At 42.9% G+C, this 27868-nt stretch overlaps 1 protein-coding gene across 1 annotated transcript in view; it reads left to right on the top strand.

Moving 5' to 3' along the window:
• The window catches only part of dlg1 (discs large 1), a gene marked incomplete in the record, with an annotated part of 879898 nt that overhangs the window by 761630 nt on the left and 90400 nt on the right, over positions 1–27868 (top strand). The window contains 3 exon segments of the mRNA XM_069316591.1: positions 5134–5355; positions 7663–7843; positions 16960–17050. Of these exon segments, the coding sequence (XP_069172692.1) occupies positions 5134–5355; positions 7663–7843; positions 16960–17050 (494 nt within the window).

Genomic DNA, 27868 nt, shown 5'->3' on the forward strand with positions numbered 1-27868 from the left:
ATGTAAACACTCTAATTACATCATTTAATTTCCTCTTTTTGTCTATTCTGAATGGTTGCTGGTCTCCAGAAAACACTTCTGCCAAAAAAAGCAGTGTTAAATGTACTGTAATTAAAGACCTCTTCCTGGCCAAGGCCCTGTGGCTCCCTAAAGCTCTCTTACCGAGATTGGTCCCAACTCAGTAAGAGTTCTGGTAGTATAGTTGGGTTCATTCTCTACTCACAATCAAGAATCCCAGGTTCGAATCCTGGGTGGGACAGAAATAGGTCGAGTGCATTTCCTATCGCCTAATGCCTCTGTCCACCTAGTTGTAAATAGATACCCAGGAGTTAGCTAGTTGTGGGGTTGCATCCTGGGGAGGGTTAGTAATTTGACTCTTGGGAGGGTGAACCTCAATACTGTATAAGCCTAATATGTACTGTATATATAAATTAGCTGCCTGTCCCCCGACACAAAGAATTATTATTATTATTGAATTAACTACTAGGTCACATCAGCCATGGTGTTCTGTTTGTCATACCGGTAACCGGAGTCAGAACCTGACGACCCCATCACAAACGTACTGAGAGCAGATGACACTGTGCCGGGAAAGCTTTTAGTGTGTCAATGAGTCGATACAAACTACTGCTGCGTTCAAAAGAACTGAAGCCTTAAAACTGCCAAACAAATTTTCCATTCAATGTAAATAATTGAATCTCTCAAAACTAACATGAGCTCGTTAGCATTAACTCCTGCCAAAGAGAAGAGGGCAGAGCTCCAGGTCTTGCAAGCCAGTTCTGGAGCAGCTGTGAAGACCATAGTCACCAGCTGGTGAACTTGGAAGGGATGGAGGGAATCAGGGACCCACTGGGGCTCATCCAGAAAAAGGCATTTCATTACTTTTTTTATTTTTGTATTTTTATTTATATATACCTGTACAAGAGTTCTTACATTCTTGTAAAGCCACTAGCACGCATAGTGTTTCAGGCAGGTCCTTAATCCAAATTTTCCGTGGAATATGACCCGCCCAAATTTTTTTAACAACCAATTACCCATGCACTACTGGGTGAACAGAGGAGTACATTTAAGGATTGGTGCCTAGTCGGTCTTCCCCGGCCAAGGATACGAACCCAGCCCAAATCACTTCCGAAGTGCCAGGTAAGTGTTTTACCACTGCACCACTGGGACTGCTATTCAATGCTGGTTTTCTGGGGGAACCCATTGTGCTCTCTAGATCTAACCATTGTCCCACGGAGAAGAAAGACAAGGGACTTACCAAGGAGGAGGAGAGACTGCAGGCAATCAAGATAAAAAAGAGACAACTAGCCGAGAGAAACAAGCTAGGGCAAAATATTCATGACGTGGCCTCGAAACATTAACTAAATGCCATGCTGCCAAGACCCCGTTAGACTACCAAAAGCTGTGCCTGAATATCAGCCCAGCACATGTTGGCAAAGACTGCTGCGAGTGCAGCATACTTACAAACATCATGGGCACGATTTCAGGCTGGAGTGGACTTAATGACACTGTGAATGACCTAAGAAACATGAGCCTTGGAACAAGGAACCAAGGAAGAGGGATCTACCCACAAAGTGTCCACTGAAGTAGAATCAGTGGCACGAAGGAAGCGGCGAAGAGCCTCCACCGAAGCCTCTACCAAAGACACACCACATGAAGTGCCCCCAGCCGAATCAACCACTCATGAACAATCAGAGAACCCCTCCAGAAGCCCGCTGACTCATTATTTGCCAGAAAAGGAGGAGATGGCTACAAATGAACTTAATGCCCACCTAAGCCAAAAGAACAAAAACCCCACCTACCAGAGAAGAGCACGCAGCTCCTCATCCTTATAACCAAATGAAAAACTGCTTTAAAGAAAGAATCATGTACCAAAGGGGAACCATAAACCAGAGGGAGGAAAGAAAGTGGGCACATGGTCAAGAGATCAGAAGGGGTCAGATGGCACATAAGGAGGCTGCAGGTGAAACAGTGCCCGAGATAGCTTCCAAAACAGTGCCGAGGTAGTATTAATATCAAACACAAGCAGTAGCAGCTCCACCAGCACCGAACGATAAGAGGTGGTAGTATTAGGTATAAGATGCCGGTTGGGAAACAACCAAGAGAACTATGAAAGGACAACACAAACATAGAAGCAAAAATGACGACGGACAAGAAGTGACGAAAAAAGTGCCAAAGTACTTCATTCTGCCACAGGAAAGCAAACACAAGTGCCACACCATTAATTCAGCCACCTGTTTACCATAGAGATGGCAATAGAGGTGCATCAGAAAGACCAGGATGCGAAGAAACGAGGAGAAATACATACCTAATAGGTACATCACCAGACCGATCTCCTGAAAGAAGTGGAGCCATGGAAAAACACCTGGGTTCAAACACCATGCAAGCAGCACCTGAAAACAAAACTGAGCTGGCCACCAAGTAGCCAGAATGACCACCTTGCCCTGGTAGGACTCCAGAAGCTTAGCACCATCAGCAAACATGTTCATATACTTCTGTGTTACTTCTGCTAGATCATTATAATAGATGATGAACATTATTTGTACAAGAACCTGTAGTAACATGGCAGATAGTGATCTGCCATGTTACTTCATCAGTAATACTTCACTTCTCCAGTCTGATACATTACCGCTGATACATTGCCTTTATCTTTCTGTGGTAAACATTTTCATCTATGTCATCAGTCTGCTTGTCACCCCCCCTCCAGAATGTTCTAGTTTCTAGAGCAACCTTTTGTGTGTGTGGTTTTTTTTTAAGGACTAGATAGAGTCAAGTCAACCCAACTATCTCTTTCCTGTAAAATCTCTGTAGCACCGCTGATACATTGCCTTCATCTTTCTGTGGTAAACATTTTCATCTATGTCATCAGTCTGCTTGTCACCCCCCCTCTAGAATGTTCTAGTTTCTAGAGCAACCTCTTGTGTGTGGTTTTTTTTTTTAAGGACCAGATACAGTCACGACAACCCAACTATCTCTTTCCTGTAAAGTCTCTGTAGCTCTTTGCAACAACTAAGTAGAATTGTTAAACAGAATCTTTCTGTTCTAAAGCCATACTTTCTCTCTGTTGTTGTATTATTTCCTTCCAGGAATTCTACCCATTTGATCTAACTACTTTTTTCTAGTGTTTTGACCACCACACTTGTCAGTGATAGTGCTAACGAGCTCACACTTATTTCCAGAGATTCGATCCTTTGTTGATGTAGTTTGCGGGGTTCGTTTGATAGTTTCAAAGTTTGTGTTGTTTTGAATCCAGCTTTTGATTCAAAACATTTTGATTTGAATTTTGATTTTGATTTTGAATCTGTTTTGATTCACTGATTTTTTGGTTGCTTTATCAGTGGGGTTTGCAGTCATGTGCTATCTGCTCCTCTATGGGGGCCAGGTTCTGGCTTTGGTCTCCCAATAAGCCAAACAGAATTTCTCAGCTGATGTGACTTAATAGTTGGGAACCATCTTGGCTACATAGCTTCAGGGAGCCATCTCGGCTAGATAGCTTCAGGGAGCCGTCTTGGATAGATAGCTTCAGGGAGCCGTCTCGGCTAGATAGATAGCTTCAGGGAGCCATCTCGGATAGATAGCTTCAGGGAGCCATCTCGGCTAGATAGCTTTAGGGAACCATCTCGGCTAGCTTCAGGGAGCCAGAAGGGGCTTCCCCAGAAATACCTACAGTACCTGCTTATAATATTTGAATTTGTCCAGTGCATGGTTCACGTAAAAAAAATTTTACTCCTGAGTTTTAATGGATTATTCATGTAATCTGTTCTCGTTTTGTTTTCAAGCAGATTTTTGGTTCTTAACCTTAGATTGTGTCTTTCAAATATAACTGTATTTAGAAAATATGACTTTTAAAACATTTTGCTGTTCGAATGTCCTTGCCTTGCCTTGCAGTTACCTTGTGTTGATTTCGGGGCTCAATGTCCCCATGGTCTGGTCCCTGACCAGGCCTCCTCGTTGCTGGGCTGGTCAACCAGGCTGTTGGATGCGGCTGCTCACAGCCTGGTGGATCTGGTATTCTTTAGAGGTGTTTATCGAGTTCTCTCTTGAACACTGTGAGGGGTCGGCCAGTTATGCCCACTTATGTGTAGTGGAAGCGTGTTGAACAGTCTCAGGCCTCTGAAGTTGATAGAGTTTTCTCTCAGAGTATCTATTGCACCTCTGCTTTTTAACGGAGGCATTCTGCACATTCTGCCATTGCCTTCTGGTCTCATGTGATTCGTGAATTAGATTTTAGATGTCAGCTGAAAATATGAAATACTGTACAGTATATGAAAATTGTATGTACTGTATTGTTAAATTATTCTAAGTTTTGCCTGTATTCGTCAGAGTATTGACAGGTGCCAATACTTGGCGCTTGTCTTAGACACTTGCCCAATGCTTGTCTCTAGACACCTACAGAGCTGACCATCGAGTGCATGAGCCTGAGGAGTTTATGGTCACAGGTTCGGATCCTGTTGTATAGCCTCAATATTCATTCATAGATTCATCATGTTCTTTTATAATAGTAAATAATAATAATAATAATAATAATGTTTATAGAAAAGAATGTGTGTACAAATAACATAAGAGTAATGTACGATTGTAGGGACAAGAGTTACACGTACAGTACTAATGAAGCCACTATTATGCAAAGTGTTTTAGGCAAAACTTTGAATAATTTAGGTACAAAAATTATTTAATGATATGAAGGGGTAAACACTTAAAAATGAAAGAGAAGCTTTTATTATTGCCTGGAACCTTTTGGTTATGAACTGGCTGCACTGACCACTGTGCTACAGGATAACAGTACTGTAATCTAATAATCAAAGTTACTGTAATTGTTCAGTACAGTGTTCCAAATGATTCAGTGTATAAAATTCCATATACAGTACTGTACTGTATGTCTTGTTAACCAAACCACACACTAGAAATTGAAGACGATGACGTTCCGGTTCGTCCTGGACCATTATCAAGTCAATTTGATAATGATAATCATTATCACAATCGACTTAATAATGGTCCAGGACGGATCGAAACGTTGTCGTCGTCTTTTCAATTTCTTGTGTGTGGTTTGATCAACATTTTTCAGCCACGTTATTGTGACTTTTCATCTGTATGTCTTATTTGTAAACATTTTGCTAACCTTTTTCCTCTTTACAGTGCGTGAAACGTCGCAAGCGCCCCCCAAATGTTATGCTCTTGGAGGTTGAATTGATAAAGGGAAACAAAGGACTCGGATTCAGCATTGCAGGCGGCATAGGAAATCAACACATCCCTGGTGATAATGGTATCTACATCACAAAAATAATGGAGGGAGGTGCAGCACATGTCGATGGACGTGTGTGTGTTGGGGACAAGTTAGTTGCTGTAAGAGAAACTCCAGTAAGTAATCATTATTTTGTTGTTTCATAAAGTTATTGCTTTAGCAGGTAAGTAAGTTATTATCAGAGGAAGGTGCCATGCCACAAAGATTATTTAGCACCATGCATGTCATGGAATATTGTCAAGGTTCTAAATACCACTCAGGATGGCGGTACGACAACAATAAGATTCAAGATGAGAAACGTCAAGGTTTTCAGATTATTGTAGGACAAATTACTCAAAAGTACATTTAGAAAGCAATCTAATAAAGGATAGTGTTCTGATTAAGTGCCGCATTAAGGTACAGTATGTGTACTGCCTCTATGAACATATCTGTAGAGAAATCTGTGCATCTTGTTGGAATACTAACATTTGAGTTATACTGTAATTAAATGAGTAAATCTGAGGGGAAGAATTGGCAGGTTGGATGTTGGGGGGTTGATTGCCTGAACTTACTGTATTGGTAATATGAGTGTTTACCCAGTGTAATCCAATCTAACTTAACCAAATCCAGCAAAATACAACCCAATTCTATGTAAGAAAGTACATGGAAAGAATCGATAATAGAAGTCCTTATAATTTATAGTACCTTACCTTGAGGTGCTTCCGGGGCTTAGCGTCCCCGCGGCCCGGTCGTCGACCAGGCCTCCTGGTTGCCGGACTGATCAACCAGGCTGTTGGACGCGGCTGCTCACAGCCTGACGTATGAGTCACAGCCTGGTTGATCAGGTATCCATTGGAGGTGCTTATCCAGTTCTCTCTTGAACACTGTGAGGGGTCGGCCAGTTATGCCCAGCATAACTGGCATAAGTACAGCAAAATTACTGGAAGGCAGATAAGTCGATCCTTACTCTTGCCTCTCATCATCTGCAAGAAAATGCAGACTATCAGTGTCTTAAGTGGCAATGCCAACTTCAACAAAAGAAAGGTGACTGCGTTTCATATATCAAGTTCTGTTTTCAATTTTTTTTTACCATGTCAACATTACCATGACTTATCCCATGATTTATTCATTTATTCATGGAAGGATCTTGAGGTACAGGAGAACTTGCAAACTGTTTGGGAGTTAAGACTTTGCAAGAATGTACTCAGGAAAGCAAGTCTGAACACAAATGTGGGATGTGTGGAGTTTCACGGCAGAGTGGACAGCGCTATAGGGTCGTAGTCCAAAGAGCCCGGGTTTGATTCCCGATTGAGGCAGAGACAAATGAGCAGAGTTTCTTTCACCTGATGCCTCTGTTCACCTAGCAGTAAATTGGTACCTGGGAGTTAGACAGCTGCTACGGACTGCTTCCTGTGGATGTGTGTGCATGAGTTGGAGAGAAATGTAGTAGTAGATAAAAAAGTAGTAGAAAAAAGATATGTAGTAGACAAAATACAGAAAAAAATAGATCGTGTAGAAAGGCAGGATGCAAGAGCTAATAGCTTGATTCTGCAGGCACAAGTAGTAAATACAAGTTCAGGCAACACTTGGATAGGAGCACAAGTGGATCCCAGAACTGAAGGGTAAGAGCTACGAGGAAAGGTTAGAGGCATTAAATATGCCAAAACTGGAAGACAGAAGAAAAAGAGGTGATATGATCACTACATATAAAATAGTAACAGGAATTGATAAAATCGATAGGGAAGATTTCCTGAGACCTGGAACTTTAAGAACAAGAGGTCATAGATATAAACTAGCTAAACACAGATGCCGAAGAAATATAAGAAAATTCACTTTCGCAAACAGAGTGATAGACGATTGGAACAAGTTAGGCGAGAAGGTGGTGGAGGCCAAGACCGTCAGTAGTTTCAAAGCGTTATATGACAAAGAGTGCTGGGAAGACGGGACACCACGAGCGTAGCTCTCATCCTGTAACTACACTTAGGTAACTACACTTAGGTAATTACAGGTGAACTGATCCTTGCCGGTGGGCGTGTCACACACAGCTTACTCAAAATACAAAAGAACCATCTCACCTTGCATCAACCCCATGGTAATCTGCATATGTTTGAAAATCCTTGCCTCCCCCCCTTCCCTCTTCCCATCCTTCTCCTTATATTTTTAAAAGAGGAACCTAAAAAAATTGACTGTTGAATATAATGAAATCTCGCTCTCTGGTGAGTCCTTTAGGTGGCTTCCCAAGTTACCAGAGTGGGAACCCTTCCAGAAATAAACATACCTATATATTTTTTTAGCATGATCTAATCACTGGTACACTTAACAAGAAAGTGCTTATGTGATTTGTTTATTAAGGTTGGTAGATAATCCCACTGCCATTTTCATCAATCGATATGTAAATGACAATTTGTAATGCCTTTTACACCTGTTCTGTTTTTCTTCTACAGTCTGGAGATGTAAATCTAGAAAACGTAACCCATGAAGATGCTGTTGCCTGCCTCAAGTCGACCAGCGATCGTGTTGTCCTGGTCTTGGGTAAGGTGGTTGCTCCTCAGAATAATGCCACCACAGACCTCAACCCTTCCATACAACCCTCCCATCACCATCAAGACCATTCGCCCCCACCCCGTGAGTTCTTAATTAATGTCCGTTCGTATCTAATTTTCCTCCCGACATTTTTTTTTCTTTTATAAGTCTTGCCTTTTTTTTACCTTTTTCACTTTGCATTGGTAAACTCCAGAATACTTTGCATGTTTTAATGATGTATTAATGCATATGGTCAACAGTAATTATTTAACTTTATAATGTGAAATACAACAAACTTAAAACACAACTTACATGATGTTTCTAGGAATAATATAATTGCAAAGAACTTTGTGTGTAATTGACTTAGTGTTCCTTAGTGTTCCTGTTTCCTTTGGAGACGTTGTACTTTTGCGGGTTTTTCTTTTATTTTGTTCTTTGCCTGGTGTGGGAGTTTGCCTTGTGTGGCTATAGGACCACTTATATTACTTTTGGTGGTTCTCCACTAGGTCCCTGTAGCTGTACACATTGCAGGGATTTCAGTTTTATTATCCCCTTACTAGCTTTGCATCTAACTGGTTAGCAACACCTTGTCAGGGGCTTTTCAAAACAGTCAGCCTCAGGGCCCTGGAAAACCCTCTTAAGGCTCAGTGGCACTATGGATGCGTCTTCCAAGTTCCAGCTCACCTTGTGCGAGTTTGAAAGTTCTTCTTGCTTTCCTCATAATCCTGTCCTGTCCTTAAACTTGGTGTGGATTTAGCCTCGACCCTCTCCTCTTTTAAGTCATCGTACTTATTCACTGTTCTCATACCTAAAATGTTTCCTTGTGTGTTCGTCTTGCTCATTTGGGTCTGTAATTTCCACCCGTGTACTTACTGGCATTTTTTCTTTCTTGTTTTTGAACATTTTGTCTTTATCAACTCAATCTGTTCCTCTAAGAATCTTATTCTTCTCTCGTAGTCTAGTCCCTTCAGCCTGGAAAAAGCATGTCTTGATGTAGTGCAATGATTTGCTGTTTTAGGCTCCCAGTGTCAGGAATTGCCTGCTGCTCAAAGATAAACTATTGACAGTGCTGAAGAAATATAGCTTCCATGTCTTAAGTTCCCAAAGTTCAAGCCTCAGCCTGTAATTACCCAAGTCTAGTTATGTAAGTGTAGTGATAGGATGAGAGCTATGCTTGTGGTATCCCGTCTTCCCAGTAGTCTTTGTCGTGACTTTTTGAAACTGATGGTTTTGGCATCCACCACTTTCGTACTTGTTCCAAATGTCTTGCAAAGGTGATCGTTCTCATTTTTGTTGGCAGCATTATTTCCTTAGCTTGAATCTATAACCTCTTGTTCTTGAAGTTGCAGTTTTCAAGAATTCTGTTTTGTCAGTATTGTCGATTCCTGTTACTATTTTGTATATAGTGATCATATTGTCTCTTGCTCTTCTACCTTCCAGCTGTGGTATGTTTAACACCTCTAGCCTCACTTTGCAACTCTTGTTTTTCCAATTCTAGAAGCAATTTAGTTGCATCTTTTTGCACCTTTTCCAGTTTGTTGATGTGTAGAGGTTGACATGACTGAGGTATTTTGAGGTTATCTTGAGATGATTTCGGGGCTTTTAGTGTCCCCGCGGCCCGGTCCTCGACCAGGCCTCCACCCCCAGGAAGCAGCCCGTGACAACTGACTAACACCCAGGTACCTATTTTACTGTTAGGTAACAGGGGCATAGGGTGAAAGAAACTCTGCCCATTGTTTCTCGCCAGCGCCCGGGATCGAACCCGGGACCACAGGATCACAAGTCCAGTGTGCTGTCCTCTTGGCCGACCGGCTCCCAAGTAAGTCAGAGATACTCTGGCTCTCATCACCTACCTCACTTTGAAACCTGGAATCAAGTTTCTGGTGTTTTATTTTGGCTTTGTAATTGCCTAAGTGTAGGTACAGGATGAGAGCTACGCTTGTGGTGTCCCATCTCTCCAAAAAATATATGCAACTCCGGTCTGCGAGGCCGCGGAAGACGCTCCCACAGCTGGGCTTCGACGGTTTCTAAGATGCAGACTGATTGATTGATTGATGAAGATTAAGCCACCCAAAAGGTGGCACGGGCATGAATAGCCCGTAAGTGGTGGCCCTTTTGAGCCATTACCAGTATCAAGAGCTGATACTGGAGATCTGTGGAGGTGCAACTGCACCCTGCGTGACGGGAGATGTCTCCCGTGATGCAGACTGATTGTGATGCAGAACTGGTGCCTTGCCTACCTGGAGCTCAAGCAGCTGAGAGACTGGCTAATATTTGCTTGCTTTATTTATTCCCAGAATTGGTTGTGCCTGTGGCATCTCAGATGGTACCTCTGGCATCTCAGATGGTACCTCTGGCATCTCAGATGGTATCTTTGGCATCTCGGATGGTACCTCTGGCATCTCAGATGGTACCTCTGGCATCTCAGCTGGTACCTCTGGCGTCCCGGATGGTACCTCTGGCATCCCAGATGGTACCTCTGGCATCCCGGATGGTACCTCTGGCATCCCGGATGATACCTCTGGCATCCCGGATGGTACCTCTGGCATCCCGGATGGTACCTCTGGCATCCCGGATGGTACCTCTGGCATCTCGGATGGTACCTCTGGCATCTCAGATGGTACCTCTGGCATCTCAGATGGTACCTCTGGCATCTCAGATGGTACCTCTGGCATCTCAGATGGTACCTTAGGCATCTCAGATGGTACCTCTGGCATCTCTGCTGGTACCTCTGGCATTTCAGCTGGTACCTCTGGCAGGAGGTCTGCTTCATCTGAGATTACTAATTCATAATTTGGTAGTGTTCTCCTTCCCCAGCTCTCAAACTTTTCATGAAAGTCTCTGGCTTGGGCTGATGATTTGTCTCCTTCATTCATCATTCACCACTTCAAGGAGGAGCCGGTCGGCCGAGCGGACAGCACGCTGGACTTGTGATCCTGTGGTCCCGGGTTCGATCCCAGGCACCGGCGAGAAACAATGGGCAGAGTTTCTTTCACTCTATGCCCCTGTTATCTAGCAGTAAAATAAATAGGTACCTGGGTGTTAGTCAGCTGTCACTGGCTGCTTCCTGGGGGTGGAGGCCTGGTCGAGAACCGGGCCGCGGGGACACTAAAGCCCCGAAATCATCTCAAGATAACCTCAAGAAGGGGAAAGTGGTCAGTTCATTAGACTCGAGAGACTGGGAGCAGTTGTAGTGTTTGCCAGGTCACTAAAGTATAGAATTACTGGTGTTCTATTATACAGCGCTTCCATCCTTCGTGACAAAAGTCAAGTGACCCAAATAATAGCTTCAAAAACTTCTTTATATTGCCTATAGTGAGACTTTAACTGGTCTTACTTCTTTTGTCACATCCAGATACAAGAGTGATCTCTTCCACCATTGCTTGTACAGTGCTGCTCAATCTTGTTATGTGGTGGGCCTCTCCACTACCTCTTGTGTGTTGTTATGGTTCAATATTGAATGCTTCTTGATATCTTCATAGTCATAGCACATCTTACATAACTCTTAATATTCTTCTGTCAGGCCTCTATCTCTCTTGTGTAGCTTGACTGACCTGATCATTCTTCCTTCTGTAGCACAGGAGGAAGATCTATGTTCTCGGCTTACAGCTGAGGGACCTTGATTCAATCCATGGGCAAGACAGAAACAGTTGGGCACATTTTCTTTCCTCTGGTGGCTCTGTTAACCTAGCAGTAAAATAGGTACCCAAGAGTTAGGCAATTGTTGTAGGTTGTATCCCGCAGAAGGTTACCAGTTGGTCAAGTGGGACCTCAGTAAGCCTAAGTACAGGCTCTGTCCCCAAGAACGGGAATTATGGAATTTATATCAACCCCCAGTTCTTTAAATGTGTTCTCAGGAAGATTTTCTCTCATGTTTATTAATGTGTCTGGCATCTTACCAGCACTCAAGCTTCATTACTTTACACTTGCTTGAATTAAACTCTATTAGCCACTGTTTTGTAGGGTCTCTCTTGTTCTCTGATTTTAGGTCCACCCATGAGACATTGCTTGTATGCTGGGCGCTGCTTTGCTTTTATCCCCACCATCACAAGTAACTTTGCATGTAGCCTTGTCATGTGGTTGGGGTGAGGAAGAAATGTGGAGTCTATCTCAATTTCTCTCTTGAACGACCATTTGTTATAAGGCAAAAGAATACAGTAGTAGTAAATCACTCAGCACCCCATGTAATCAAGCACTGTGAATGCAAGCATAGTCATTTACTGCTCTGCTAATTGTTGATTAGTAACTACTGCCTGCCTTCAGGCAGCACTGACTACCACAATCAGTTCAGTTGACTAATTATTGTTTAGTTCCAAGTGTTTTCTAACTTAAAAGAAAGATTGTCGAGGGCCTGCAGCCTTCAGAACTATCTTTGCTGTGGCTGTTTGATATAGTCTTCAGCATGGTCTTGGTCCTGTTGTGGTGACCCCTTACCTTAGTGGTGCCTTTTAGACCTTGTCTCGGGCCAAGGCCTTGGTACTGTACCAGCCCGTCCTCCTAAGGTTTACCAACATCAAGAAAACAGTCAATTTAAAGAATCCTTTCCTATCTTACCAGAGGACCCAAAACAGAAAATGGGACAGAACGTCACTTTTGCGAGCAGCCACAAAAATAGCCATAGAAAAATAGTACGAAAATTTTTGGCCTTATGCAATGCATATGGGCAAAAAGCGATGTTCTTTGTTGTGTTACAGGTTGTGCTCTGTAAAGCACAGAGAGTGCATGTAGTCTCCATAGCAAGATTCTGAGGCAGCACACACTAGACCTCATTCCAGGGTTTAAATTAAACTTTTTTGAACAGTCCCAAGGTTGTTTCCATTCCTGTTCTTGAGGTCCAAGACCAAGATCAAGCCAAGGGCCTGGCTTGAAGTATGACCTGGACTTTATACCTTAAGTGCCTCAGCTTAGTCCAACATCATGGTGTGGATAATAAATTATGGTAGTTTACAAGTGATGGCACGTAACATGACATTTGGCCATTCTAGCACTGGAGATTTTTTTTTTTTTCAGGGATATTCCTGCACGGGCCCTAAGCCTCTGGCTGGCCCACTGGGCGGGCCCTAAGCCTCTGGCTGGCCCACTGGGCGGGCCCTAAGCCTCTGGCTGGCCCACTAAGTGTTGCTTGTTACTGTTTTACTTGGGCGGAGTATGAGTATTTATGACTCGTATGGTCGCTTCAGTAAGATTTTGCCATATGTGTTTAACAACTTCTTCTGCTCTGTTGAATCTAAGTTGAAATCTTAATGGGTTTGTAACTGTGCACTGTGTTAGATAATGTTCCAGTGGTCTGTTGGAGCACTGGAGATAATCGCAGATAGCAGTTGCAGTCATTTAAGAGTCGAGTTGGGGGTTTCTGGCTTCTGCAATATTGTTGTGGTAGCTAGTACTGCCACCTGGTGGTGGGTGATGTAGTTGGTGATCAGTACAGTACTTGGCAGAGTGATAACTGGCTATTCGTGCAATGTAAATTGATTTGTTTAGAGATTGTTTCATTCCAGTTCTTGAACCTATTATGCTATAAATTACAGTTGATTAATCTTAAACTATGTAACTAGCTTATCAAGACTGTAACTTGCATAGCTGAAGTTAATTTTGAGGTCCAGTACTTGAGCCCATTATGTGCCTCTGTTACCTTTTCCACTACCACTCACAGATTGGGTAGGGTCCACTACCACTCACAGGATGGGTATGGGGTCCACTTCCACTTACAGGATGGGTATGGGGTCCACTACCACTCACAGATTGGGTAGGATCCACTACCACTCACAGGATGGGTATGGGGGTGCATAATAAAAGACCTTAGTTAAAACTTGCAATCCCAATAATTGCATGCAGATCTTAAGTGGTTTGCTTTTGTTCTTTTGCCCTGCAGCGAGCAGTCACTTTAGTGGTGGATTGAGATACAGTACTGTCCATTACCTCCCTGCTCCAGCTACATGGCAAGTCCATTTGCAAATTTAATTATCACGGAGGGGGCAAAAAATTTTCCCCACATTCTCTCTCTTCCTCTCTCACGTTATGTCTGTATTATAAAATACAAATAACTTATACAGTACTTTATAATATTGTATTATGAGACGAACATCATTTGTCTTTTACGGCTTCTTCAAAATGTTATTTGTCTTATGAGCTATCCAGCAGTGTAAACCAAGGATATATTTTAAAATGAGCTGCTATAAAAAACTATCAACTTTGTAGCTTTGCAGCCTTCGTATCAATGACACGTGCTACTTAATCTTTTTTTCTCCTGGTTTTCTCATTGTTGTTTTGTTCCTGCCTTTGGTCTTAGTGTCTGGCAGCAGGTTGCATAAGCAGGCTCTTCTCATAATTTGCTATTGTAAATAAATGCAATAATTTTGCCGGACCAGAAATTTAGAAATCCAAGCAACCCACTTAACTGAATGAGGCTGATGCATAGAAAACATTGCTATTACAGTACTGTACTTTGTTACCAGTACAGTACCTTACCTTGAGGTTACCTTGAGGTGCTTCCGGGCTTAGTGTCCCCGCGGCCCGGTCGTCGACCAGGCCTCCTGGTTGCTGGACTGATCAACCAGGCTGTTAGACGCGGCTGCTCGCAGCCTGACGTATGAGTCACAGCCTGGTTGATCAGGTATCCTTTGGAGGTGCTTATCCAGTTCTCTCTTGAACACTGTGAGGGGTCGGCCAGTTATGCCCCTTATGTGTAGTGGAAGCGTGTTGAACAGTCTCGGACCTCTGATGTTGATAGTTCTCTCTTGAACACTGTGAGGGGTCGGCCAGTTATGCCCCTTATGTGTAGTGGAAGTGTGTTGAACAGTCTCGGGCCTCTGATGTTGATAGAGTTCTCTCTCAGAGTACCTGTTGCACCTCTGCTTTTCAATGGGGGTATTCTGCACATCCTGCCATGTCTTCTGGTCTCATGTGATGTTATTTCTGTGTGCAGGTTTGGGACCAGCCCCTCAATTATTTTCCACGTGTAAATTTTTATGTATCTCTCCCGCCTGCGCTCAAGGGAGTACAGATTTAGGCTCTTTAGTCCCAAATTATGTCACTTTAGTCCCAGTATGTCACATTTAAAAAAAAAATTGGTTGTTTGCATACAAAATTACGATGTATTGGGTGAGAGGACAGATTAATAAACTAACTTTTATCCAAGCTGTTCTTACAACTGAATTAATATCTCCATTGCATACAGGGAGTCCGTAAACTCATAATTTGGTATTGTACTTCCAACTTCTCAATCGTTCTTCATTTCTTGATCATGCAACTTGTCCTATCCCTTAATACAGTACGTCACATTTCAGGAAACCGAACAGTTCATTTAAAATGTGACGTACAGTACTATATTAGTAAAATTTAAAACACCTTAATATTAATTCTTGTTTTTTTGGCATTGGCCTTGATAGGTTAGATGGGGAAAGGGAACTATCAGGATAAAGTGTCAATCCTTTACGACTATATAGCACTTGGAAGGGTTCAGGATAAGGATTTGGGATGGGACGCGGGGGGGGGGGGGAGGGGGGAAATAGGGCCCAACACCTTGGATGGTTGAGGATTGAACGTGAACCTGCATGAAGCGAGACCATCGCTCAACCGTCCAGCCCAAGTGGTTGGACATAGGTTAGAGGGGTTACCTATAGGGTTCATGTGTTTCTGGTTAGGTGAAAGACTGTTGCCGATTTTTACAGAATGGGAAATTGAGAGAATGGGCTGGGTCATGCGTGCTACTCCACCTCAAATTTATTCTGGTTTGCTTCTTCATGTTATGAGGTCTCCACATGTGTATATTGGGTTTGAAATTATTATGCTTTTGGGTTTTTATAGCCTGGCTTTTTTGTTTCCATTTTAAATTTTTTTTCCCTATTGTTGATGTCATTTCCTTTCATGTATATGTGTGCAAGTACAGTATATTCATGCACTTGTATGCACAAATTCGCATGTGTTTTGTTATGCACAAATTCACATGTGTGTTTCCATGCATATACATGTGTGTGTGTGTGTCTGTGCATGCACATTTGTGAGAAATACTGTCAGCATTCAATAAATACCACAATAACTATTAATTTTTATCATTGGTCATGAAGTGTCCTGCCTCAAATAAAATGATCTGTATACCTGTACTGATTTATTTGAATTACTCCCTTTTTCATCAGGTTATTTTTCCTTTCCAGTATCTATCTCTTCCTCAATAGGCTCTCCTCCTACTCCCTCCTTCCCGTCCTGATCCTTTGTCCTTTCTTAGTGTTAACATTGTAGTTAGACCCTTGTTGTTGTTTTCGTTATATACTAAAATGCTTTTTTGTTTTAATTTAATTTGTTTACCTATGATGAGTTTTGTTTTGGTAATTTGTTTTCCCTTGCCTGTTCCCTTCCAATATTCCCATGCTATGTAGGTAAGAAAATAGGTTGTTTACATTTTTAGTTTATAGTTATTCGTATTCGTGGAGTGTTATGTAGTGAAGTGCAAACCATGGAAGCTTCATTAAATATAATATTCTTTAGCCTCATTAAAGATGATGTGTGGTTCTGCATATAATGGCTACCGCATTTCAGTTTTTAGATAGAGTATTGGTTAAGTGCTTTTAGTTTTAATCTCATTTCCTAGGCTGTTATGTCTTAGTGGTTTTAATCTCATTATGTAGGCTGTAATCAAGTGGTTAACCCTTAAACTGCTAAGTATTTAAAAGTCCTACATTAGGTGTGCGTGGAAAAAAAAAAAAATTGAATACCCATAAGGATGAATCACATATGGCAGTTTGAGCAGAACATGATTGGAGCAGTGTAAGGGTTGAGCCTAATTGTTGGTCTTCATCTTACTCATAACGTGATAGATTAAGCTTGTTGATAGTTGTGTGCTGAATAACCAGCATATAACACTCCAGATCCTTAATGCCAGCTGTCAGGTTACAGTATACAGTGGAACCTCGAGTGACGAGCAGGCTCCAGTTACGAGTATTTCAAGTAACGAGCAAACCACTCGCAGATAATATGTCTCAACTGACGAGCTTTTGCTCGATTAACGAGCATTCCCACTGGTTCTCAGACACCTTCGACGACAGTTTTGTTGTTGTTTCGCAAGATGAGTTTTCCACATGACGAGCTCGGTGCTGGAACAGATTAAACTCGTTAATCGAGGTGCCACTATATATCCTTTGTGTTTGTGCTATATAATAAACCTGCACATGCTTCCCAATGTGATGGTCTAACCTCCTACCCCCTCCTCTGGGCTACACCAGCGACGCCGCCACCTGCTCCGCTCGACACCTCCTCGCTCCATAATGAGCTTCTGATGGAGGCCCATCCGCCCCAAGATGACCTCGTATCTAGGTAAGTGTTACTTTCAAAATTAAATTTGGTGCACAAGAGAAAATGTATAATAATAATAATAATTCACTGTGTCAGGGGACAGGAAGCCAGAGTGTATTCATACATGTTAGGCTTATATCACGGTCACCCCCCCCCCCCCCCTCCCTTCCAGGGTTGAATTATTGACCCCACCCAGGTTGCGACCCCACAACAAATTGACTAACTCCTGAGTTCCTACTTCTAGGTGAACAGTGGCATTTAGTGAATGGAAATGTGCCTAACCTTTTCTGTCCCACATGGGATTCAAACCCGGAATTCTTGATTTTGCATCAAGAACGCACTCAACTGTGCTACTGGGACCCATTGATCTGTAATGGTCTTGCACTTATCCTTAAGAGGCCATTAGGGTATTTCTCTTTAAAAAAATCTTTGGTTTAAGTAGATTATTATGGACCCCCCATGCTCATCCTAGTAGGAATGGCAGAAAGGTTTCAGAGTCACATACTGAGTTCAGGAATTGAAATCTGATGCATTTAAAGCTGAACAATTTATTTCTGTGCTCAGCTAGTAACATTGTAGTGTATTTGTAAAACGAAATCTACAATAGTGTGGATAATAACATTTCATTCACGGGGATTATCGGAAACCCTAACTCGAGTCTCAAAAGTACAAAACCATTGTCCTACCTCCTACATATATATACATATTCCTTCTGAAGATGTATTAATGTACGAAAGTACTTAAGGACATTTCTGTTTCAATTCTTCCTCCGTGGTCTGACACTCACATTTTTCATCACGTGTTACTTTTTGTGATTTACACACACACATATATATATATATATACACACACACACACACACACAATGCACTTACATAAACCACAAGTTATATGTAACCAAAGAACTCTTCCTCATGAAAGGATTGGAACCTTAGAAATCATTGTGCATCAACCAGTACGCTAACCACTCGGCCACCACAGACTGTTATAAGGGTTGAGACTTATCCCCAACCCCCAACAGCACCAGTCATTGCCAAGAGATCACCGATCGTTTTCATCAAATCGGTCACTACAGAGGAAAAAGCGAGCCTCAAATGTATGACACACGTGCATAAACCACAAGTTATATGTAACCTAAAAACTCTTCCTCGTGAAAGGATTCGAACCTTAGAAATCATGGTGCATCATATACACCACCAGGTTTATGCAAGTGTGTTGTACATTTGGGGCTTGCATTTTCCTTGCTAGACAGGAAATTCCTTAAGTACTTTAGTATTAATTAATACATATATATACAGGGTGTTTTAAAAAAATTAATATAATTTGCGATGTAAATATCTAAGTAACTATATAGGCTAGGTAAATGAAACCAAACAGGCAAAATGTTGAGCAAGATGAGATTTATTCATCAAAATTTGAATGAGGAATTCAAAGGTATGTGGATTTCATAAACGAGTTCGCAGGTTTTCAATATGTGCACCGCCTGCAACACAGCAGACCTCAAGTGAGTCCATCGTGTGCTCAACTGTGGCATAGAGATTTTCTTTGCCAGAAATGTGAACACTATGCTTGTTGACCTTGCCATTCATATGAAAATGTGGCTTCATCACTGAAAGAAAGACGTTCAAACTCGTCTTCTTCAGGTTTCTCGTGCATACTGAGTCAGAATTGCTTGTGCCTGTTTATTCATTTGGCTTTAAGGTGTGAACGAGCTGCAGTTTATAGGGTGTCATTGGCAAGCGTTTCCTTGCGACACGCTGGATATTGTCGCTGGAGGATACTGGGTTTCCAGACTTGTTCTTCTTATGGACTTCATGGGGCTTCGCAAAAATGTTTCCCGAACCCGCTCGGCCATCTCTTCCGATACTGGTGGTCGTCCTGAGAATTTTGCCCCACAGAGACAGCCTTCCCCTTTGAACGTTTCGTGCCATGTTCAAATCTGCATTGCAGTTGGTGCATTTTTAGTGTATTCTCTCAAAAATGCACTCTGCACAGTCTTGTTCGACTATGTTTGAGTATACTCTTAACACACAAAACGCCTTTTCTTTTCCAGTGAACAGCATTTCCATATCTGAAAAGAAAAAAACATTAAACATAGAATTTTGAGTGGTTTTTACACATGCTGTTAAAATTTGAGATCATTTGAATGCTCCACATTCTATAGTACACAGTGTTTTCCACATTCTGTAGTGTATAGAGCAGTGTGTGTGTCTCGAGTCTGTAGTGCAGTGTGGCTCATTGAGATGGCCACTCGTGGCAGCTGCCATCTCCCCCATTTCCATGATTGCCTATTCCTTCCCCTTTCTCTTCCCTTTAGTCACTGATAGGGAATTATGGATAGGTAAGTACTGTTTTGCTCTCTTCCCCACCCTTGCTCTTATTTCACCATATACTCATCCACAGATTTCCGGTCTTCAAAGAGATAGAACAATTTGCACAGATGTACAATACATTATATGGTTCTTCGTGGCGAATATTGAAGACACGCAAGACTTTATGTATAGTTGTTTATTGTTAAATATTGGAGGATGGCTAAGATATTCACAGATTATTTTAAAGATATGAAATCTCTCTCGTCCTTCCTACTACCCTCTCACACTCTCACCTGCCCCCCCTACTACCCTCTCTCACAGTCTCCTGCCCTCCCTACCTCTCCCCCCCCCCCTCCCTCACAATAGAACAGGAGAAGGGGAGTGAGGGGGGGCTCACAACAATGCTGCCAACATCTGCTGCCTTCACCTTGTGGCAGTTGCATGCTCTCGAAGAATGTATAGCTGATCTTGACTTATTTTTGTATAACCCTCGGTTCACACATTTGTAAACCAGCCCGTTTTCTTGAGTTGAGAAACCAGCCTGTTCTCTTGATTGGGAAACTAGCCTGTTCTCTTGATTGGGAAACTAGCCTGTTCTCTTGATTGGGAAACTAGCCTGTTCTCTTGATTGGGAAACTAGCCTGTTCTCTTGATTTGGGAAACTAGCCAGTTCTCTTGATTGGGAAACTAGCCAGTTCTCTTGATTGGGAAACTAGCCTGTTCTCTTGATTTGGGAAACTAGCCTGTTCTCTTGATTGGGAAACCAGCCCGTTCTCTTGATTGGGAAACCAGCCAGTTCTCTTGATTGGGAAACCAGCCAGTTCTCTTGATTGGGAAACCAGCCAGTTCTCTTGATTGGGAAACCAGCCCGTTCTCTTGATTGGGAAACCAGCCCGTTCTCTTGATTGGGAAACTAGCCTGTTCTCTTGATTGGGAAACTAGCCTGTTCTCTTGATTGGGAAACTAGCCTGTTCTCTTGATTGGGAAACCAGCCCGTTCTCTTAATTTTGGAAACAGTAAACACACAACCTCGTAAACTAACCCAAAACGTAAAAAATGCGACAGTTCTGCCTAACCTGAAGCGTACGAACCCAACCAACCCCACCTAACCTATCGAATACAGTGCATGGAAAACGTAGATATTTGTCAGCCGTTAATTTCTATAGTAAGGTGCATTTGTTTAGTATTACGTCAAAAACGTGACCTATTAGTTGTGGAAACAAGCATTGTGACAGCCTTGCGATGCCTAGTGCACTAACTCGTGTATTTTAAACAAATTTTGTTAAAAATACACAGGATTTTGTTTAAAATACACAGGATTTTGTTTAAAATACACAGGATTTTGTTTAAAATACACAGGATTTTGTTTAAAATACACAGGATTTTGTTTAAAATACACAGGATTTTGTTTAAAATACAAAGGATTTTGTTAAAAATACACAGGATTTTGTTAAAAATACAAAGGATTTTGTTAAAAATACAAAGGATTTTGTTTAAAATACAAAGGATTTTGTTTAAAATACACAGGATTTTGTTTAAAATACAAAGGATTTTGTTAAAAATACACAGGATTTTGTTAAAAATACACAGGATTTTGTTAAAAATACAAAGGATTTTGTTTAAAATACAAAGGATTTTGTTAAAAATACAAAGGATTTTGTTTAAAATACAAAGAATTTAGTTTAAAATACAAAGAATTTAGTTTAAAATACAAAGAATTTAGTTTAAAATACTAAGGATTTAGTTTAAAATACAAAAAGGATTATTTATTATCCTTCTTGCATAGTGCTAGGCTAATTTTTTCTGTGAAGCTGTATGGCTGATTAAATTTGGCTTTGTCCTAATTAATATCTTTGCGCGATAAGTTGAATTTGAAGTGTTTTAAGATAGCGAAAGTGTTTTGAAAGGGAAGGGAAGGGAATTATCAGACGAAAGTGTCAAGCCATATACGACTATATAGCACTAGGAAGGGGTCAGGATAAGGATTTGGGATGGGACGGGGGGAAAGGAATGGTGCCCCAACCACTTGTGGACGGTCGGGGGATTGAACGGCGACCTGCATGAAGCGAGACCGTGGCTCTACCGTCCAACCCAAGTGGTTGGATTTGAGAGTTAGTGATGGATTTTGCAGTAGTCACATTGCATATTACTTTGGGAAAATGTTAAGCTCTATAAAAACAGCGTGCGTTAGGGGTTTGTTTTTCTTTCTTAATTAACTTTTCTAGCCTGCTTTTTTTTTTAACTTTTCGGAAAACTTAAGGGAATGTCAATGTTTGTCAAGCCTGTCGACCGGGATGTGGGCAGCTCAAGCACGCAGGATAATTCCCGTTGTCGAGCATAGGTCTATGGACGTTGTACTTAGGCCTATCGAGGTCCCTCAGGATACTACCCACAACAGTTGCCTGACTCCAGGGTACCTATTGTACATAAGAACAAAGGTAACTGCAGAAGGCCTATTGGCCCATACAAGGCAGCTTCTATCTATAGCCAGCCAATTCCACTCATATACATGTCTACATAAAAGTATTTGTGTGTACGTCTGATACCATACTACTTGTGAAGGAGGAAATGTATATGTTTACCTCTCAGAATGTTTGGTAATATGTTTATTGTTTGTGATGTGTGTCTATGTATATATTAACACGTTGTACTGAATAGGGTGAGAATAGCTTGAGCTACCTCATCCCTTTGTGTGTATTTTACCTCAGTAAACTTATTTCAATTTCAATTTCAATTCAATGTCTACTGCTGGGTGAACACGAGCATCTGGCGAAAGGAAACGTGCCCAACCGTCTCTGTCTTCACGGTTGTGAGCCGAGGATGTATCCCACTGTGCTACATACAGCTGTCTTAAGTTAATCGACTGTGCTTACAGTCGATTAAGGCAGTGTCTAGGATGCTCCCGGACACAGGTTCGAATCCTCGTCACGGCCCTTGTGGATTTGTTCAGCTGTCTTTTTGGCGCGTGGTGCGCCCCCACGTGGTCTTGGGAGGCTAACTACGTCGTAAACCCGGCGGTCTTGAAGATAAAAATGGTTTTCACGTGATGTGAAATCGACAGCATTCACAATGGACTTGCAGGCGATGAGTCACAATAACGTGGCTAAAACCCCTAGCCCCTCTACTATCTTGAGGTCATCTTGAGATGATTTTGGGGCTTTAGTGTCCCCGCGGCCCGGTCCTAGACCAGGCCTCCACCCCCAGGAAGCAGCCCGTGACAGCTGACTAACTCCCAGGTACCTATTTACTGCTAGGTAACAGGAGCATTCAGGGTGAAAGAAACTTTGCCCATTTGTTTCTGCCTCGTGCGGGAATCGAACCCGCGCCACAGAATTACGAATCCTGCGCGCTATCCACCAGGCTACGAGGCCCTTACACCTTACTACACCTTACTTTGCTCCTCATCTCTCTCGTGCCTATTTATTGCCTGTCTCTACTTCCTCATCATACACAGGAGACATCTCCCGTCACGCAGGGTGCAGTCGCACCTCCACAGATCTTCAGTATCATCTCTTGATACTGGTAATGGCTCAAAAGGGCCACCACTTACGGGCTATTCATGCCCGTGCCACCTTTTGGGTGGCTTAATCTTAATCATCAGTCAATTCCTCATCACAATCGACTTGAGAATGGTCCAGGACGGACCGAAATGTCGTCGTCCCTTCATATTCTAGTGTGTGGTCTGGTCAACACAATCGACTTGAGAATGGTCCAGGACGGACCGAAACGTCATCGTCCCTTCACCTTCTAGTGTGTGGTCTGGTCAACGTGTTGATATTTGAATTGTCGCGTCTTTTAACAAACAATAGAAAGTTGTTTTCACATATTCATACATTAAAACATTGATTGTAACCATGATATATATGTACTTCAGCCTACAGTTTAGACTTGTTGACCAGACCACACACTAGAAGTTGAAGGGACGACGATGTTTCGGTCCGTCCTCCTCAACACAATCGACTTGAGAATGGCCCAGGACGGACTGAAACGTCGTCGTCCCTTCAACTTCTAGTGTGTGTGGTCTGGTCAACATACTTCAGCCACGTTATTGTGACTCATCGCCTGCAGTTTAGACTTATTGTCTTGTGTATGACCCTCTGTCCTGCGTGACAGTGAATACCAGCATTATCTTCACTTTTAATAAGACTTGATTGAAATCCTCAGATTAGGCAAAATTGTAATTAATTTTGTCAATAAAGATGTTAATAATTAATAATTGTCGCGTCTGATAGTGTTCCAAAAGGGTTCAGTAGTGCAGGAGTCTTCGCCCTCGGCTCACAACCGAGGAGACAGAGCCGGTTGGGCACGTTTCCTTTCACCTTATGCCTGTGTTCACCTAGCTGTAAACTAGGTACCGGGGGAGGGGGGGGGGTAAAGAGGAGGTTTAGGAGCAACTTTTGTGGGCTGGAACGTTGGGGAAGTTCAGTAATAGGCCTAGGGAGGACCTGGGTAGACCTACCGGGCTTCATGTCCCCGAGTACAGGAGAGCATCAGGGGGACCAAAATTATGCAGCGCAGATAGACTATGCCTGGTCTCAGGCCGGGCTCGGGGCGTTGAAGAACTCCTGATACTCTGTCCAGGTATGTTCCGGGTATGATGGGAATATTTTGTAACATTATCCTGGATCTTGTTAATTAGAATGGGTTCTTCAGTACCCGGAACCAGATTCACAAAGCAGTTACGCAAGCACTTAGGAACCTGTACATCTTTTCTCAATCTTTGGCGGCTTTGTTTACCCTTATTAAACAGTTAATGAGCTCCGAAGCACCAGGAGGCTGTTTATAACAATAACAACAGTTGATTGGCAAGTTTTCATGCTTGTAAACTGTTTAATAAAGCTAACCAAAGCCGCCAAAGATTGAGAAAAAATGTACAGGGGCCAGATTCAAGAAACAGTTACGCAAGTACTTACGAACCTGTACATCTTTCCTCAATCTTTGACGGCTTTGATTACATTTATTGAACAGTTTACAAGCATGAAAACTTCCTAATCAACTGTTGTTATTGTTATAAACAGCCTCCTGGTGCTTTGGAGCTCATTAACTGTTTAATAATTGTAAACAAAGCCGCCAAAGATTGAGAGATGATCTACAGGTTCGTAAGTACTTGCGTAATTGCTTCGTGAATCTGGCCCCTGGTTCGTAAGTGCTTGCGTAACTGTTCCAGCGTTCCACACTCCTGTACGGAGGTACGGGAGGAATGTGGGTTACTTCAGGCCAGTTCCAGGGTTCGACCCTTGTATATGTAGGAACGCGAGGAATGAATTGCCTCGTGGGAGTGGCCAAGGTCGCGGAAAATTGGCCCGCGTCGCGCAGTGTTTCGTTCGGTTTAATTTTAGTGTTTCGTTTGATTTCGAGCGCGCGGGTGTTTATAATATGTTGTCTTGTTTATTGTTTGTTGTGTAAACAACGTTGGAGTTTTTTGGGGGTCCTGGGGTTTGTGGCTCACCACTGCTTGTGAACATATTGGTGCTTGTGAAGGGGCGGGGGTTAGGGATGGGGGTGATTAGTGTAGAGGGGGGGAGATGGGTGTTTGTTTATGGGAAGCTGGTGTGTGTGTGTGTGTATGGGAGGCTGGTGTATGTGTGTGTGTATGGGAGGCTGGTGTGTGTGTGTGTATGGGAGGCTGGTGTGTGTGTGTGTATGGGAGGCTGGTGTGTGTGTGTGTATGGGAGGCTGGTGTGTGTGTGTGTATGGGAGGCTGGTGTGTGTGTGTGTGTGTGGGAGGCTGGTGTGTGTATGTATATTGAGCTGGTGTGTGTGTGTGTATAGGGAGCTGGTGTGTGTGTGTATGGGAGGCTGGTGTATGTGTGTATAGGGAGCTGGTGTGTGTATAGGGAGCTGGTGTGTGTATAGGGAGCTGGTGTGTGTGTGTGTATGGGAGGCTGGTGTATGTGTGTATAGGGAGCTGGTGTGTGTATAGGGAGCTGGTGTGTGTATAGGGAGCTGGTGTGTGTGTGTGTATGGGAGGCTGGTGTATGTGTGTATAGGGAGCTGGTGTGTGTATAGGGAGCTGGTGTGTGTATAGGGAGCTGGTGTGTGTATAGGGAGCTGGTGTGTGTATAGGGAGCTGGTGTGTGTGTGTATGGGAGGCTGGTGTGTGTGTGTGTGTATGGGAGGCTGGTGTGTGTGTGTATGGGAGGCTGGTGTGTGTGTGTATGGGAGGCTGGTGTGTGTGTGTATGGGAGGCTGGTGTGTGTGTGTATGGGAGGCTGGTGTGTGTGTATAGGGAGCTGGTGTGTGTGTGTGTGTGTGTGTATGGAAGGCAGATATGTGTGTGTGTGTATGGGAAGCTGGTGTATATGTGTGTATAGAAGATTTGTACACTGGCTGATTAGGCCAGACTCAATCAAATTCCGTTCCAAATTCAGTCAAATTGCGGTGATTTCGTGGAACGGAATTTGATTGACTTTTGACTATTCTAAGCTAAGCTATACCTGTTTCTGGTTACTTCTTTCCCTAGGGATGGTTTAGTCAGGTTCCAGGTCTTGGCCTGTACCCTCTCTATGGAACCTCTCTCTCTTTCTTCTAGTCAGTCTGGTGTTGACAATGGCTTTAAACAGCCGAAATGGGGGAGAAGGGGGGGGGGGGGTATAAATAGCCTAAGCTACTCTATCATTTTGAGATGTATTTCTTTCTTGTCTCAATAAACATACTTGAACAGCCGAAACTGTCAATTCCTTTTCCATTTCTGTGGGATTTGTCTGGGATATTCCAGGACGCAGGTTCGAATCCTCGTCACGGCCCTTGTGGATTTGGCCAATATCACAGTGCTCTAAACTGTTACTAATACGTCGGATTTGTGACGGATTGGTCGATTCCGTACAAAACTACGACCTATTGGGTCGTAAGTAAAAGGAAGAAACAGCGTCATTAAACATCTTGTAGACAAGCTAAGCAGTCTTGTAGACAAGCTAAGCAGTCTTGTAGACAAGCTAAGCAGTCTTGTAGACAGGCTAAGCAGTCTTGTAGACAAGCTAAGCAGTCTTGTAGACAAGCTAAGCAGTCTTGTAGACAGGCTAAGCAGTCTTGTAGACAAGCTAAGCAGTCTTGTAGACAAGCTAAGCAGTCTTGTAGACAAGCTAAGCAGTCTTGTAGACAAGCTAAGCAGTCTTGTAGACAAGCTAAGCAGTCTTGTAGACAAGCTAAGCAGTCTTGGAGATAAGCTAAGCAGTCTTGTAGACAAGCTAAGCAGTCTTGTAGACAAGCTAAGCAGTCTTGTAGACAAGCTAAGCAGTCTTGTAGACAGGCTAAGCAGTCTTGTAGACAAGCTAAGCAGTCTTGTAGACAAGCTAAGCAGTCTTGTAGACAAGCTAAGCAGTCTTGTCCACGTTTTTTGAAGGAAGAATTTTTGCTCCTTGGACCACAGACGGCCATTCATCTGTAAAGTTAACCAGCATTTATATTTTTATCTGTGCTACATAGACGAGGGTAAAGAGCGTAGTGACCTCTCAACTACAGAATGCCTGGGTGCTGTGCACTCTGCCATAGTGCTATGTTTATTTACAGCAGGAATATATATATATATATATATATATATATATATATATATATATATATATATATATATATATATAAATGAACAAATCCACAAGGGCCGTGACGAGGAGTTGTGGATTTGTTCATTTGATGCATCACGTTAGTGTGATCTGTGTGTGTATATATATATATATATATATATATATATATATATATATATATATATATATATATATATATATATATATATACAAATTACTCACAAAAATATGTATTTCAGTTATGGGTAAGAAATATTCGCATAGGAAATTGAAACGAAAGTTCCGAATGATTCGTGTTTCATCATATTTTCAAGGCATACTGACAGATGAGATTGATTGGTTGTTGTTGTTTAAGATTCAGCTACTGGGAACAAAAAGTTGCAAGTAGCACGGGCTATGGTGAGCCCGTAGTGGACTTACCTGGCACAGGAGCGGGGCAAGTAGCACGGGCTATGGTGAGCCCGTAGTGGACTTGCCTGGCACAGGAGCGGGGCAAGTAGCACGGGCTATGGTGAGCCCGTAGTGGACTTACCTGGCACAGGAGCGGTGCAAGTGGCACGGGCTATGGTGAGCCCGTAGTGGACTTACCTGGCCCCAGGAGCGGGGCAAGTAGCACGGGCTATGGTGAGCCCGTAGTGGACTTACCTGGCACAGGAGCGGTGCAAGTGGCACGGGCTATGGTGAGCCCGTAGTGGACTTACCTGGCCCCAGGAGCGGGGCAAGTAGCATGGGCTATGGTGAGCCCGTAGTGGACTTACCTGGCACAGGAGCGGTGCAAGTAGCACGGGCTATGGTGAGCCCGTGGTGGACTTACCTGGCACAGGAGCGGGGCAAGTAGCACGGGCTATGGTGAGCCCGTAGTGGACTTACCTGGCACAGGAGCGGGGCAAGTAGCCCGGGCTATGGTGAGCCCGTAGTGGACTTACCTGGCACAGGAGCGGGGCAAGTAGCACGGGCTATGGTGAGCCCGTAGTGGACTTACCTGGCCCCAGGAGCGGGGCAAGTAG

Source organism: Procambarus clarkii, chromosome 84 (genome assembly GCF_040958095.1).
Source record: "Procambarus clarkii isolate CNS0578487 chromosome 84, FALCON_Pclarkii_2.0, whole genome shotgun sequence".
In the NCBI taxonomy this organism is placed as follows: Eukaryota; Metazoa; Arthropoda; class Malacostraca; order Decapoda; family Cambaridae; genus Procambarus; species Procambarus clarkii.